Raw genomic sequence first — 15,553 nt, forward strand, 5'->3', positions numbered from 1 at the left:
AAAATGTGGTAGTCTCTTTTTGAAAATTACCACTAATTCCATGAAATATACTGGAGTACATAACAACAGCTGCCTGACTATAATAATTATTTTCTGTATGTGTGGTGTATCTTATGCTATTCCCTTTTCTCTCCGGGTATGTCACTCGTCTGATATTCACGTAACAGAATAGTTTTATACTTAACCACCGTTAAACATGTAAACAAATAAAATCAAATATTAAACCTTCTGTTTGAATTTGTAAAAATACACATAGCCACTGAATCAAATATTCTAGTAACTTGATAAGTTGAGTGGTGGATATCAATTTTTTTTTCTTATAAACTATTGTTCTATTACAGTCTACAGAAATTAGTTGCTTATATATCTGCAGCCTTGGTGCTTGTCATTACTTTGATTTCTATGTCCGTTTTTTGATCATTTATTTTTTCAAACAGGAAAGTGATGCTCCAGAATCGGCGGTTGCCAAACTGTTTGCTTTTGCTAAAAGAAATGGGTCACAGTTTAATCAGTATGGTGATATTACCCGATGCTTGCAGCAACTTCCATCTGAAGGACAATTGCAGGTACTCAATCATTTACCGTACAATAGCATGTTAATTGTTTAATCAATAATTCTATATATGACAGATAAAATTCTGTTTTAGGCCACTGCTGCTGAGGTTCAAAATCTTCTGGTTTCCGGAAGAAAGCAGGAAGCTTTAGAATGTGCACAGGAGGGACAGTTATGGGGTCCTGCCCTTGTTCTTGCTGCCTCAACTTGGTGATCAAGTTAGTTCATCTCAACCTGATTCCGGTTAATAAATATTTGAATCCTGTCTTGGCCTATGTATCTTATTATAACTTTGTTGACGGAAAAACATATGCAGTTCTATGTTGACACTGTCAAGCAAATGGCACTTCGCCAGTTAGTGGCTGGATCACCCTTGCGAACACTATGCCTGCTCATTGCTGGCCAACCAGCTGACGTCTTCTCTGCAGATACTGCAGCTGTTAACAACATGACTGGTTCTATAAATGTGCCTCAACAACCTGCACAGGTGTGAAGTAAATGCTTGAAAAACTTTCTGCGATTTTTCCAGAAGTAGTTTTAAAAAAATTAAGCTATAATAGTTGTTTATAAGGGTTGAGATTGTGCTGCATGCATCACTAGAGGATCTAGTTGATATTCTATCTATTTCCCTCTGTTTCTTAATTTGTATGTTGTTAGATTTGGGCAGCATGTTAAGTTTATCTCCTCTGTTTTGTATTGCCAACTACCCAGTTGGCAATACAAAACATGTTAATTTGTATGTTGTTTAGATTTAAGCAGCATGTTAAGTTTATCTCCTCTGTTTTGTATTGCCAACTACCCAGTTTGGAGCCAATTGCATGCTGGACGACTGGGAAGAAAATTTGGCTGTGATAACTGCAAATAGAACAAAGGATGATGAACTTGTGCTTATCCATCTCGGTGATTGTTTGTGGAAGGAAAGAAGTGATGTATGTCTAGTTTCGCTCAAACTATATTTTTTTTTACTTTTGGTAGTTCCTTCAGTCCTTCCTAACTCGTGAGTTAATGAATTACTTTTGCTTAGATAATTGCTGCTCATATATGCTATTTGGTTGCGGAATCTAGCTTTGAGCCGTATTCAGACAGTGCAAGATTGTGTCTCATTGGTGCCAATCATTTAAAAATGCCACGGACGTATGCAAGTCCAGAAGCAATTCAGGTTTGCCTGAGTTACCATTACTGGGCAGAGCAGTCTTTACCTTTTGATAACATGTAATCCACTACCTAGGGTACTGAGTCTGAGTTTCAATCAGCCTGGAAGGAATTCTATATGAAAACACAAATATCATTTTAAATATTCCATTTTTCTGACAGTTTTCTTGCTCGAGTACGTAGTATTATCCTTTAGCACTCTCCTTGTAGACAGGGTTGTTTACTTGTTTTTACTGCTCCAACAAGTTTATGTTACAGTTGGGTCAACTATTTGTAGCATACAACTTACATCTACTTTGTGTTAACAAATTTGAAGAGTATTTTTCTTCCAAGGCCATATAAACTGTGGTTGTGTCTTGCAGAAGCATAATAAATTAAATAGTTTTATTGTTAGCTTATATTTAGTACATTGATATTAGCCCCAACTGCATATATGACCTTTGTGTGTTTGACCTTTGTGTATTTTAACAGAGGACAGAGATATATGAGTATTCAAAGACACTTGGGAACTCTCAGTCCGTTTCTACTTTCATTTCAACCTTATAAGTATGTATATGCACTCATGTTGGCTGAAGTTGGGAGGACGTCGGAGGCATTAAAGTATTTATCTTATACCTAAACATCTTTTGTGGATTCTTGTCTTTGTTTTACGGATTTCATCTTTGTTTTCTAAATTATTTCGATGTAGGTACTGTCAAGCGGTACTAAAATCGCTTAAAACTGGACGAACTCACGAGCTGGAGAATCTAAGGAATTTAGTTTCATCCCTTGAGGATAGGATTAAAGCTCATCAACAGGTCAACTTTGCTTCCTCTAATTTACGTCATTGATTTTTGGTATATTCTTAATCTGGAACCTCTTTTGATGCAGGGAGGATTCTCTGTAAACTTAGCTCCCAAGGAATTTATCGGAAAATTGCTAAACCTTTTGACAGTACTGCACATCGTGTTGTTGGGGGCCTGCCACCACCTGCACCGACCTCAGGCGGTGCTGTTTATGGTAATGAGAATCATTACCAGTCCAGTGGACCCAGAGTGTCGAGTAGTCAATCAACAATGGCTATGTCTTCATTAGTTCCTCAATCCATGGAACCTATAAATGAATGGGCAGCTGATAACAAAAAGATTATGCACACAAGAAGCGTTTCAGAACCTGACTTTGGAAGGAGTCCGATGCAGGTTTCTTTCAGCCCTTTTATATACTATTTTACCTGAATATGCTTATTCAATATGTTGAATGATCTCATATGTTTCTATAAATAATGACATGATATCTTCTTTTGACGAGTAGAGTCAGGCTGATCCATCGAAAGAAGCAACTTCTGCTAGCACACAGGACAAAGCATCAGCAGGAGGTGGTACATCTCGCTTAGGGCGTTTTAGTTTTGGATCTCAGCTCTTTCAGAAGACTGTTGGTTTAGTACTCAATCGTCAAGGTCGCCAGGTATATTTACTGAGCTCCCTGTTTTCCAAAAACATGCCTTAAATTTACTTTATAATTTCAAGTATGCATTTATTGTTTGGTTGATCCTGTTTGTACTTTTTCCTAGGCAAAATTGGGTGAGACAAATAAGTTTTATTATGATGAAAAACTCAAGAGATGGGTGGAGGAAGGTGTCGATCCTCCAGCACCAGAAGCAGCTCTTCCGCCGCCACCAAAGGCTTCAGTTTTTCAGAATGGAGCATCAGAAATGAATTCATTGCAAAGTGAACCTCGTAACAATGGGAACCTTGAATTTAAAAGCCCAAGCACTATGGATAATAGTCCAGGAATGCCACCACTTCCTCCAACAGCCAATCAGTACTCTGCACGTGGAAGGATGGGTGTTCGCTCTAGGTAAATTCTTTAAACTACTTTTGTAATTCGTGTTGCTACTTGGGTCTTCTTCCATTATGTGCGGAAACAAAACAACTGTGTAATAATGCTGAGGTAAGGACTTGTTTGGTGCTCTCGGGTCAGGCATTGGGGATTGAACTTATATTAATTTCTCAAGCTTTTCAGCTTTTATCTCCCATGAGAACTGATGTTGCAACTGTTTGAAAGAGAAGTTATCAATCAAATACTAATACTTAGCTCTTATCTGATTAGTTCCCTCTTTTAATGGCCAGGTATGTTGACACTTTCAACCGAGGTGGCGGGAACACAGTAAGTGGGTTCCAGTCGCCTTTTGTACCTTCTGCAAAACCAGCAGGTGGCATCAACCCTAAATTTTTCGTTCCAGCACCAGTATCTCATGCTGAGCAGCTTGTCGTTGAAGAAAAGCAGAATGCTTCCACCACTTATGAAAATCCTTCTTCCTCTCCTCCTAATGACTCGTTCCATTCGCCAACTCCCTCATCTTCCATGGCAGCCATGCAAAGATTTGGAAGCATGAGCAACATATACAACAAGGGGGCAAATGATAGCTCCTTTGCGTTACATTCACGGAGAACTGCTTCATGGGGTGGGAGCTTAAATGACTCAATGAGCCCTCCAAATAGGGGACAACCTCCGGGAGAGCCACTGGGCATGCGTCCTCCATCTTTCAGGCAAAGTGACACTTCGCTAGCAGATTCATCAGTGAGTGGTGGCAGTTTCGGAGAAGAACTACAAGAAGTCGAACTCTAATATCCTCAAGATGTACATAGCAAATTTATCCATACAGCCAGAGCCTGTTCAAATCACAGATTGTCTGCAGCAAGTGATGGAGATCGACAAATTTTCTGTCCTTTTATTTTCTTTCTCCTTTTCGATAGCCCTTTTTTTTATTTTTGTGGCATCAATTATATGTTTTGTGTTTTTACTATTGTATTTTAAATGTTAGTTTGTTATTTAGTAGCCAGTACTATACTTTATAGAGGTTTGCTCATCATTCAAAATGAACACTGTTCTGGTCGCGGGAAAGCAATAGCGCGCGAACTGTAAACATTCAAGCAAAGAATAGGAATGTTACGCAGAGGATTTTGATAAGTTATAAACAGTTGAATAATATTTAACATTTTGTTTCATTTGCTAAACACCTGATTTTGATGGTAGTGTTAGTATTTTGTTTCATTTGCAAAATCACTGATAGAAATAATGTTCTTGAAATATTCTCAACAGTGATACACCAAAGTTCCAGCACATGTATCACGTATGACACTTTTTCTACATTGTCTTTTTATGACGTAAAGATAATGATTGAATTATTTTAGATACAATGACACCTAAACCAAGTACACGATTGCGAGATTTTACAGAAAAAAAAATCTTAACTGTGAAATTTGGTGTTCCAATCGAGGGCGGTATACTCTGAAATGTCAAAAATCAGCTGATCCAGGTGCTCGAGGGAAGGGTATTGCATCTCTTATATTGTCGACCCCAGTAGCAAACTGCACAAGCCTCTCGAAACCCAACCCGAATCCGGCATGGGGAACTGTCACACAAGAATAACACAGGGTGTTATTTTTAGTCCTGTTGGTAGCAGTTGTAATCCCATAATTTAGAGGGCAAACTTAGTCCTATATACTTGGAAAGTATGCAATTTCTGTACATTTTGCCAGAAACTTTAAATTTGGGGCCTTTTGATACTAAAGCTTAAATTCCTATACCAAATCTTCACATCAAACTTCAAGATTGATTAATCGATAATGAAACGCAAAACTCGGGGGGTAATCTCAAGTGTCAAAATATGTAAGAAGGTGCCTATATGGGGATCCACATGCAATTTCGTTGGTGTTTCAATCAAGGTATGGGTACTGGCTTGTGGATCTTGACCCTTGATGCGGTCTCACTCAAGACCCCATAATGAATATATTTTCGGAATAATGCACAAAGGATGGCAGTTCCAAAATCCTGAGGTTAAGGGACAATGTACACTTCTGAATGTTTTTGGGACTATTTTGCCACTCCTTAGTAATAGGATTAAAGATGCCCCTCTCCCAAGTGTAACACAAGTAATATAGTATTTCACCCTCAATTTTAAGATACTTGCTACATCTTCAGCATCAGCTATAGTGCTTGAACTCGATAAGATTGGGATGTAAAATTGGAAGAAGTATAAGCCTCACCTGAACCATAGCGCCGCAGGTCAAGGTACCACCAGTAGCTCTCCTTGTTGAGCTTTAAATCATCCAACCTTTGTTCCAGATAAGCAAGGCGTTCTTCTCTTTGGCTTCCACCAATTAGTTCGCCAATCTGAGGAATAGTAGTTTAGAAGACAAGAAAATAAAAAGATACTTCAAATGCAGAGACCATAACTTTTCTGCATGCCTAATTAACACCTTAGAAGAAAGTGGTGGGTTGGAAGGTGTGGCATATGTAGATTGCATGGAGTCGGAAGATAAAGCCAAGTAGATTGAGATGGAATACTGTGCACATATCAATCCAAATGTAACATGACAAGCAAATATTGTGCAATCGATGGAGTAAAAGGAACTTAATGCAAAGCAATGTGTCCAGAACTGCAGACTATATTCGTCATCACATTATATTATCTGATAGATAGAATTACGATTCTGATAGATTTACCCGAGGAACCAACATATCCATGGCTGCAACAGTCCGCCCATCATCATTTTGGCGCATGTAAAATGCCTTGATATCCTGAGAGTTAAGAGAACAAAAGTCCAATCCCCAATCTGTAGAGGAATATAATGCAAATAAGCCTAGGAAGAAGATATTCTTACCTTCGGATAATCTCTTACAATTACAGGACATCCACCAAAAGCTTGCTCAGTTATATATCGTTCATGCTCACTTTGCAGATCACATCCCCATGTTACCTATAAACAACATATATAAAAGGTCAAATAGTTAAATAGGCCATCCTAGTTGAAAAAAAGAAAAGAAAAAATTGAAGTGCCATAAGACAAGTACCGGAAATTCAAATTTCTTCTTTGCTTTCAGGAGAAGTTCAACTGCATCAGTGTATGTCAGCTGGACAACCTTTTTCTCAACTACATCCTGACAAGTGTGTTTCAAAATGAGACAATAATCAGCAAATATAATACGAACATATAACAATTGGCATAAATAGTACGGAGTAGTAGAATGCTCTTAAACATCAAGGAAAATAGAAGAAGTTCCAAATGACTGAGTTAGAACCCATACACTTAGCCGGTCGATGATTCCTTTCTCAATCCAGGTATTGAAGAAATCCATATCTTCTTTGCAGTTTTCAAGAACGTATTTTACCTATCAAACAAAATAAGAAATACAAGCCAGTTTTAGAAACACAGCAAAAATTAAAGTATGTCGATAAATTCATAGAAGGACAATAGGGTTTGTACGGTAACCTACTACATACTGGAGAAATGCAGTTGCACAAGCCATGTCATCTTCTAGATCAGCAAATGCAAGTTCTGGTTCTATCATCTTGGGAAAAAAAAAAGCAGTAGTCAAGATTATTGCCACAATCTAAATGCACATAAACACTAATTCCTGGAAGGAATTCCTGGAAGGAAATAATGGAACAGAAAACAAATCGGAAGTATACATGTCAGTAACTTAGTAAATCCTATGTATACCCAAAATTCAGCCAAGTGCCGAGATGTATTTGAATTTTCTGCTCTAAATGTAGGACCAAAAGTATATACCTGGCAGATAGCAAATAAATATTAACAGACAATATACAGAGAGCAAGTAAATAAGCAACTGTAAAAGTTCCAGGGATAGCTCTAAATTGCTATTATACACTAGAAATGGCAAGTACATATTAATTGACAAGCAAGAGTTTTACATCCGTAAGAGCAGTAGCATATGTTTCAGCATTCAGTTGCCCAGACACTGTTAGAAAAGCCGGTTTTCCAAAGAAGTCCTGCCCAGAGAATAAACAAAGAACACGTCAAACATTATTTTGTTTTCATTGCTTTTACATAAGAATGCATAAGAAAATAGTACTGTATCACATGATATCTGCCACAGAAAAAGACAGCTATCAGCAGAGCATCATTTGAAGATATTGCTTAAATGACTGTAACCTGAGGACCACCCCAAGCAAGCATACTACTCACTCCAATTGAGACACAGAAAACTCACAAGGAGAACAGAGCAAAATTAGCACGCTGGTAGCCCATGCCCCTCAGCCAGCCCACCAAAATATCATTTGGTAGTGGTTTTTCAGGCACAATGTTCCCAGCTTTCCATTCAGGATCCAAACTTTTAGCATCTGATGTTTCCAATTATTAATGCAATCTACTTTCATCAGTTGCGTGAATCTTGTGAGCAGTATACTGCTTATGATTAGACGGGTGGAAATGAAGGTATTAAGGAGCAAAGCATGGTAATAAAAATGTATTTGTTGGCTAAAATGGGTTTTGTTTTTCCACATTAATCCAAAGCTACTCTGACTCTACAACTGCCAGAAAATTATTTATTGTTTGCCTGATTTTGTTTGATTCAAAATTATAACGAAATCATAATTGAATTTTACCCTTAGTTAATACTTTTCTCTCTACCTCTCTCTTACTTTACCAATTTTACATTAAAACCCATGCCAAACCCTAAGTGTATATTCTTTGGGGACGGAGAGAGTAGTAATTAATATCAGTTTAACTGCTCTATAGTAAATCAACAGAGAAGAGATATCTCAGCTCAATTCTGTATAGTTTTACCAAATGAACACCCCTAAAGTTATAGGAAAAAGTGAGCTCAGACATATAGTCCTTGAGAGGTAATAGAAAACAAAAATTATTATGGAACAGTTTTTCATAACAGATATCATAAAATTTAATGTGAAATGTCTTTCAATGTAGTTGACTTTTGACAAAGGAAAAGCAACAGAACCTTACCTTGGACCAATCGACTGAACCATCCTGTTTTGTGGGGATGGCATTAACTGGAGAATGCACAGCTTCACTGGGGTTTGAAAACTGTTCAAGGAACAAATGTTGTCACGTGAACCAGCATAAATAGAACATACTTATACTTCCTCGTGAACTGATAATATAAGTAGAAGCAAACATGTGACAATGGCAGAAGAACTAGTGAAGCTCCACCATAATTCCTCAAACAAATAAAACAAGAAATCAGGGTAAAACAAGAAATCATGATTTGAGATTGTGTTACTAGGACATGCTGCATCGTAATTTATCTCCCTTGATTAACTATATATGGTGTGACTTTTGAAATACTGTTTCCAACAGGAAACTAGACCTACTAATCGTGCAAATTAATATTTCAAAAACAGATTAAGCTGGCACCATTAGTGGGGTCAGATGAGATGCATGCAGGGGTCAAAATTTTGCCCCTATATGAGGCACGTAACTGGGATGGGTCCAGAGGTATAGCTTGCTTGAAAAGCTGAAACTGAAATTCTTTATGGATACAAAAATAATAATTTAAAATGAGAAAGAAATGAAAAACAAACAAAGAGAGATAACAATCTTGAATGTGCCTAACAGAAAAAACTGGAGAATAATTTGCAAAGGTGAAATCGAGCTATCAAGCAGTTTTTGTGATGAATGCCTAAACGTGATCCAACTCAATTGAAGGGCGAAAGCAAACTATGTTAAACAAAGTTATATCAAGATTACAGGATAAACATGACATGTGAAACTTGAGCACATGTTCATGGATTGTTCTATTTGGTAGAAACACATACCAAGGTTGTTACACAAAACTGTTCACCAGCTCCTTCACAATCTGAAGCAGTTATGATTGGGCTGGAAAGCCAAAGAAAGCCATTTTCTTTAAAAACTTGTGTGTTGCATAGGCCAAAGCATTGCGCACCCTTGCAACCTAAGCCAAGAACAGATTTGTTTAGCCACTAAAATAGCTATACACTGATTAATACTATCCAAAGCACTGACTGATGATGCTAGCAAAAGAATGAAATAAACAAATATGTATTGTGGAAAGAAGAGTAATATATCTCTGAATCTGATCACAAGATCTGGAAGAAATGTTATCTTTCACTTTCATGTAGACAATAAACTGTTCCTGAATGAATAATTTTTTACAAAAGCACAAATGGCCATAGCAAGGCAATCGCCTACAGTTTAGACGGGGTCGGGGAGATAAAAAAACTTCTGAAGTTGTTAAAACTATAATATGCTAATCTACTCACTAGGAGAAGCGTTGGTAGAGCTAAAAGAGAGTAAATAATCTGGCATGGAATGATTCACTGACTTTTTACCAACTACTAAAGGATGCTCACAGGGATCACCTTACAGAAGGACTGGGATCTGGTTCTTTTACTCTGGTCGAATCGATATTACTGTTTTGTCTATAGAATATTAAAAAACATTGGGGTGGAGGGAAGGATGGTGAAAACCAGAACCTATAACTCAATATTCAGTTGCTCCGTTTGGAAAGTAAAGATGAGTCTTACCGCCCCAAACGTATTGGTACGTGGACGCAGATGAGCTTTAGTTCTTAAGAACTCTTTGCTGACCCTTTTCTTCTGTATTGGGAAAGAAGGATCACTCATACCAACCTACAGAAAAGGTTGACGGTTGAATATAAATCATAATATCAGCATATCTGAAGAAAATATACCAGACAGTATAGTGCACAACTTTCTATTACATTTCTTAAAACGAGTGCCGAGTCTAAGTTGGACACATATTGGGGGGTGGAGGGAGTAAAATTGATTTCGAAATTTGAAAAAAAAATCAAACAATTAATTAATTATGTTAAGTACTTAATTAAGCAGTGATTAATACACTAGTCTGGTTGACCATCAATCTTTAGGACCATCAATGGACTTTAGTCTAAAACTAAAGCAAAAGTAGATATGCATAATGCATGATCATGAAAAAAAGTTAATCAACGGTAGCTTTATAGACTTCAATGGTCCCCTTACTCGCGGGACCAACGTGAAGAGATTTCTTGATGAAATAACCATTATCATTCCAAATTAATGCAAAAGAAGTACAAAGAAACTACAGTATGGAAAAGAAAAATTATAAAAATTGAAAGATCAAAGTAAATGAGAAGTATTTACCGTAACAAGTTTGTCCACCTTCAATTCTACTTTCTGCTTTGACCCTTGACTGGATACTACGGTTCCTTGTATCCACACTGAAGCACCAGTAGAAATCACACCACTCTCCACCTATTAATAGGAATTGATGACAAAAATGATGAAACAGATCCACCCAGTTCATATTATTGCAGGAAAGTTGGGAAAGAAATAGCATTTATAAACAACTGTAATGTAGACGAGGTCCAGAAATAAAACAAAAGCCCAATTCAACAAAAATAGGATTTAGAAAAAATATTCTTTTATCATTCGTCACTAGCACATATAAATTTGATCCAGATACGCCCAAGTATGACCATCATTTGGTGAGGATTTTTTCTTGCGACATAAGTTCATGAGGTAGGTACATCACATAAAAGTAGAAGTTGCTAAAAACTATTTACATCAAATGAAGAAGCTAAAGGTAAATCATTACTTCACTGTCCAAGTGCTCTAAGTTTATTTTTCCCAAGTGCTCCAAGTTATGAGCACAAAGTATCTAAATTCCTAAAAATGTAGAATTTACAGCATATGAAAACGATTTTTCCAAAATATTCAATTGGAATAATCTCTAAAATTCCTTGATGAAGTCTCATTAACATATGTATAAACAATTCAATAAATCTTGATGTTTTGTCATGTGAATAAATAAAATGTACAAGTCAATCAAATGAACACACATCCATACAACATCAGGAGTAACAAATTCTAAAGACCAATGCCAAATAAAAACTTTCTACATATATAATACTTCATCTGTCCCACCAAAGACAACTCACTTTCCTTACTGGTTTGTCCCAACTAAGATGACCCATTACTAAAAAATGGAAATGCATTTATTTCTACTTTATTTCATCTCCCTTACTTTATTCACTCCCCTTAACACACTAAAAGTTGCATAAATTCTCTTGCTGCCTAAGGAAGGGTCATCTTCCTTGGGACGAAATGAGTACTAATAATTAAAAAAGTAGATAAAGTTGAGTCAAAATTCAAAGTAGATGTCATGATCACCATTACGGTTGATGGCGACTAGGGGGATTTAAGAAGCGGTGAAGAAAGGGAAATTGAAGCAATATAGTAAAAATTTTATGCATAATATCATTTATAAAAGTAACACAAGTAAACATGATCGAAACAAAAATTATTCTTCATAAAATGGTAAAACTTTGTCTTAACGAGGTTTTTTATCCCAAAACAAAATTTAAAACATCATCCGGAAAACCACAAGTTTAACACAACTAAAGAAAACATCAAAAAGAGCTAGTGCTTCTAAGCTGAATCTCAACACTCAATATCAGAGTTACTAAAAATCAAGATAGGGTCCCAATACACCTTCCAAGGTACGTCGGGAAATTTCTCCTTCCCAATATGGGAGAGCTGCTCATTGAGAATAACGGGGACAAAAACAGGCTCGGGTGGCACCGAAAAATGAGTCATGTTAGGCAGCATCACAAAGTAACGTCGGTGTAGAAGTATGAACCACTTGGAGGAAAGTGCTCGTACGCTGGCTCGGGGGATGTGGTATTTCTGGTAGTGGCTCAAGTGGGAACAGAGGAAAGAACTCAACCTCTCCCATGTCACAGTTGAGGTCCCTCGTCACTCTAACGGATCGTCCTCAGTCCAAGGTCCTCGGCGTACTCGTCCTCCGTATCCCAAGCATAGTCCTTCTCGGACCCACCGGCGGCATCCTCAGTACGATACTCCTCGGACTCATCCTCTTCTTTAGCCTCAAGGTGATGATCTTCTGTCTCTTCCTCCTCTCCAGAGTCATACCTATCGGTCATATCTATCCTTATCATCTGTACGGGCCCTCCCGGCCCTCGATGGTCGGGATGAATCAACGGCCAAACGGTTCCTCCTGCGCATGGCTACTCATCCTCTTCTTTAGCCTCAAGGTGATGATCTTCTGTCTCTTCCTCCTCTTCAGAGTCATACCTATCTGTCATACCAATCCTTATCATCTGTACGGGCACTCTTGGCCCTCGATGGTCGGGATGACTCTCCCTCGTCCAGTCCCAGAAAGGTCGACGGCGGTAGCTCCAAGGGATAGTGGGTGGCTCCACCGAAGGAGGTGGTGGTCTGTCAGGATTATCAACCAACCCCTCAAACATGGCTTTACTGAACCCACGCATATCACCGTCCACAACACATGATGGAGCCATGCGCCGGAGGGCGTTTGGCCTTTGATTCAGCCTGACCATCGAGGGCCGGGAGGGCCCGTCCAGAAGATAGAGACAGGTATGACTCCGAAGAGGAGAAAGAAACTTCACCTTGAGGCATAAGAGGATGATGAGGAGTATCATGTGGAGGATAAGTCCGAGGAGCATCATACTGAGGATGTCGCCAGCGAGGCGGAGAAGGACTAAGCTTGGGATACGGTGGACGAGGATGAGGACGAGTACGCCCAAGACCTTGGAGGGGAGGAAGTAGTGGAGGAGGATCCGTCATAGAAGGAGGGACCTCGGACTGAGACTCCAGACATGGGATAGGTTGAGTTCGTTCCTCCATCCCCACTCGAGCCACCACATGAAATAACACTTCCCGTCTGAGTCAACATACGAGTACTTGCCTCTTTTTCTTCCAAGTGGTTCATACTTCTACACCAATTTCTATATGCTTGAGGCAATGCTTAGCATGACTATCTTTACGGTGGCACCTAAACCACCCGAGTGTTTTTGTCCCCGTTATTCCCGAGGAGCAGCTCTCCCCTATTGTGGAGGAATTTCCCGATGCACTTGGAAAGATGTATTGGGACCCTTTCTAAATTTTTAGTGACTCCAATATTGAGGGTTAGGGCTGAGCTTAGAAGCACTAGCTCCTTTGATTTGATATTTTCTTTAGTTGCGTTGAACTTGTAGTGGTTTTCCATGTGTTGTTTTTAATTCTGTTTTGGAATGATAAGTCCTCGTTAAGGCAAAGTTTAACCGTTTTGATGAAGAGTTATTTTTGTTTCGATGTTGTCTACAAGTGTTACTTTTACATATGACATTATGCATGAAAGTTTTACAAGTTATATGATGACAAGTTTACAAAAGAAAATGAGCATCAATGATAACATGGTGGATGTTGAGTGGAGCATCCAAAGTCTCCGCCTTATCATTGTACCGAATGCGTCATGTCGTCGTCCGTGACGTAATTATTTTCTCTTAAATGCTTCTGCTAATTCTACATTTTCATTTGGAATAATGTTTCATTTACTATGAACTACTCGAACTTCCATACATCAATTTGATACTCTGAGTTTGAATAAATAGTTTCTCTTATTTTAATAATGTCCAAGTATGATATTACTTCAATTCTCCTTTCTTCCCCGCTTCTTAAATCATTCTTTATTCACGATCAACCGTTCTTGCTATACTTAGTAAGGGGTAGACATTCTCAGTTTATCACTGTATAATAAACTTCTGGATTTTACCAACACAAGGATTGAGCTAAACTATTATGTAATTTTAAAAAAATAGAGTAATACCAAAGTGGAAACAATAAGAAACTAGAGCTCGAGAGGAGGTATTCTATAATATCCCATTATAAATGCAGGCTAAGAACTCACACTATGCAGAAGAACAAGTTTGATGCAGTTTATCAGATGAACATAAGATGCCAAATAAAGTGAGTAAAAAGTAAGAACTGGAACAAATCTCCACAGAAAATACTAGATTTTATGTGTCATGCCATCTAAGTGGTTCGAAAAAAATCAATAAACCAATTGCAGTAAGTTTCTCAAAAAGAGAGAATAATTCACTGGTGCAGGTCGATCATAAGAATAGAATTGACTGTGGATCAATCACACAACAACAGAAATGCATAACAATGAAGAATACAAAAAAACAAATCCGATTAGCATTATTAACTTTACCTGATCATAACCATCGGCATCAGAACTCATCACACATTGCATATTTGAAAGACAAGAACCGTCGTTAACCTAATCACCACAGAATAAATTATTAACCAATCAAAACAGTTGCCATATTTTACAGTGAGGGAATATGTCAATCAATCACGAAGTAGAAGAGAAATTGGAATCGCACCTCGATAAATGTGACGCTGCTCTGAGCCCTAAGCGTTCTAACCCATCCCCTGACTACAAGAGTCTCTCCCAATCGATCCAGCCCCTCATCAACTCCTCCTTTAATGTCCACAATTTTGAGCTTCCTGCGGAACTCGCGGATTTTCGCGCCTTTTTCCGACTCAATTGGCTCGGCCTTAGTAGCCTCGCCGGAGGAGACGCTGGCGGAAGCCGCGGTGCAGAAGCTGCGGTGGTGGCGGGAGACCGCGGCGGAGGAGAATAGAAGCAATGGAGCAACCGAACGGTTGATTGCGGGATTGTTTAGAGGAGCCAATAGAGGGGCGGCGGCGGAAGATAAGGGTTTGAGGAGGCGGAGAGTGGTGGCCGCAGCCGCCATTTTGTGGGTTGAATGTGTGTGAAGAGAGTTTGAGAGCTGAGGTTTTGGATATAACTGATATACTCTCCGCAACGCTTTGTATTTTAGAGCTACGTCATTTTATATAGTGACACGTTTATTTTTCGACACGAGATTTTATATAGTGTTATTTTATAAATTAAAAAAGAGAGAATAACTAATATAGATAGAAAAGTAGAAATTATATTATTTTCATATTAAGAATCATTTTATTTATTACATATCAATCCAAAAAAAAACGTTTCATTTTTAATAGAATTGGGAGAGTATTATTTGAATACTCACTCAATACCAAGATAAGCTAGTCATATTCATTTTTGGATGTCCCTTATAAGTGGGTCATTTTTCATTTTAGCAAAAAATCATCTCTTACTTTATTCTCCACCTATTTTATCATCTCTTTGCTTCTCCACTTTTTTTCCTCTTACTTTACTCTTTCTATTTTAACTCTTTAAAAATAAATTCCTTAAATCTTATATCCAAAAGAAGTGTTTGGCTTAT

At 38.1% G+C, this 15,553-nt stretch overlaps 1 protein-coding gene and 1 pseudogene across 1 annotated transcript in view; one reads left to right on the forward strand and one right to left on the reverse strand.

The window, feature by feature from the left end:
• The window catches only part of LOC121741991 (protein transport protein SEC16B homolog), a 12,977-nt gene extending 8,276 nt beyond the window's left edge, over nucleotides 1–4,701 (forward strand). The window contains exons 12-15 of the mRNA XM_042134993.1: nucleotides 2,690–2,883; nucleotides 2,996–3,148; nucleotides 3,255–3,541; nucleotides 3,814–4,701. Coding sequence (XP_041990927.1) covers nucleotides 2,690–2,883; nucleotides 2,996–3,148; nucleotides 3,255–3,541; nucleotides 3,814–4,312 — 1,133 coding nt within the window. The 3' untranslated portion in view covers nucleotides 4,313–4,701. The remainder of the gene's footprint in view (nucleotides 1–2,689; nucleotides 2,884–2,995; nucleotides 3,149–3,254; nucleotides 3,542–3,813) is intronic.
• A 50-nt stretch (nucleotides 4,702–4,751) lies between these two features.
• LOC121741990 lies at nucleotides 4,752–15,089 on the reverse strand (annotated as a pseudogene).
• Between the last annotated feature and the right edge of the window lie 464 nt (nucleotides 15,090–15,553).

This window comes from Salvia splendens, chromosome 7 (genome assembly GCF_004379255.2).
Source record: "Salvia splendens isolate huo1 chromosome 7, SspV2, whole genome shotgun sequence".
NCBI lineage: Eukaryota > Viridiplantae > Streptophyta > Magnoliopsida > Lamiales > Lamiaceae > Salvia > Salvia splendens.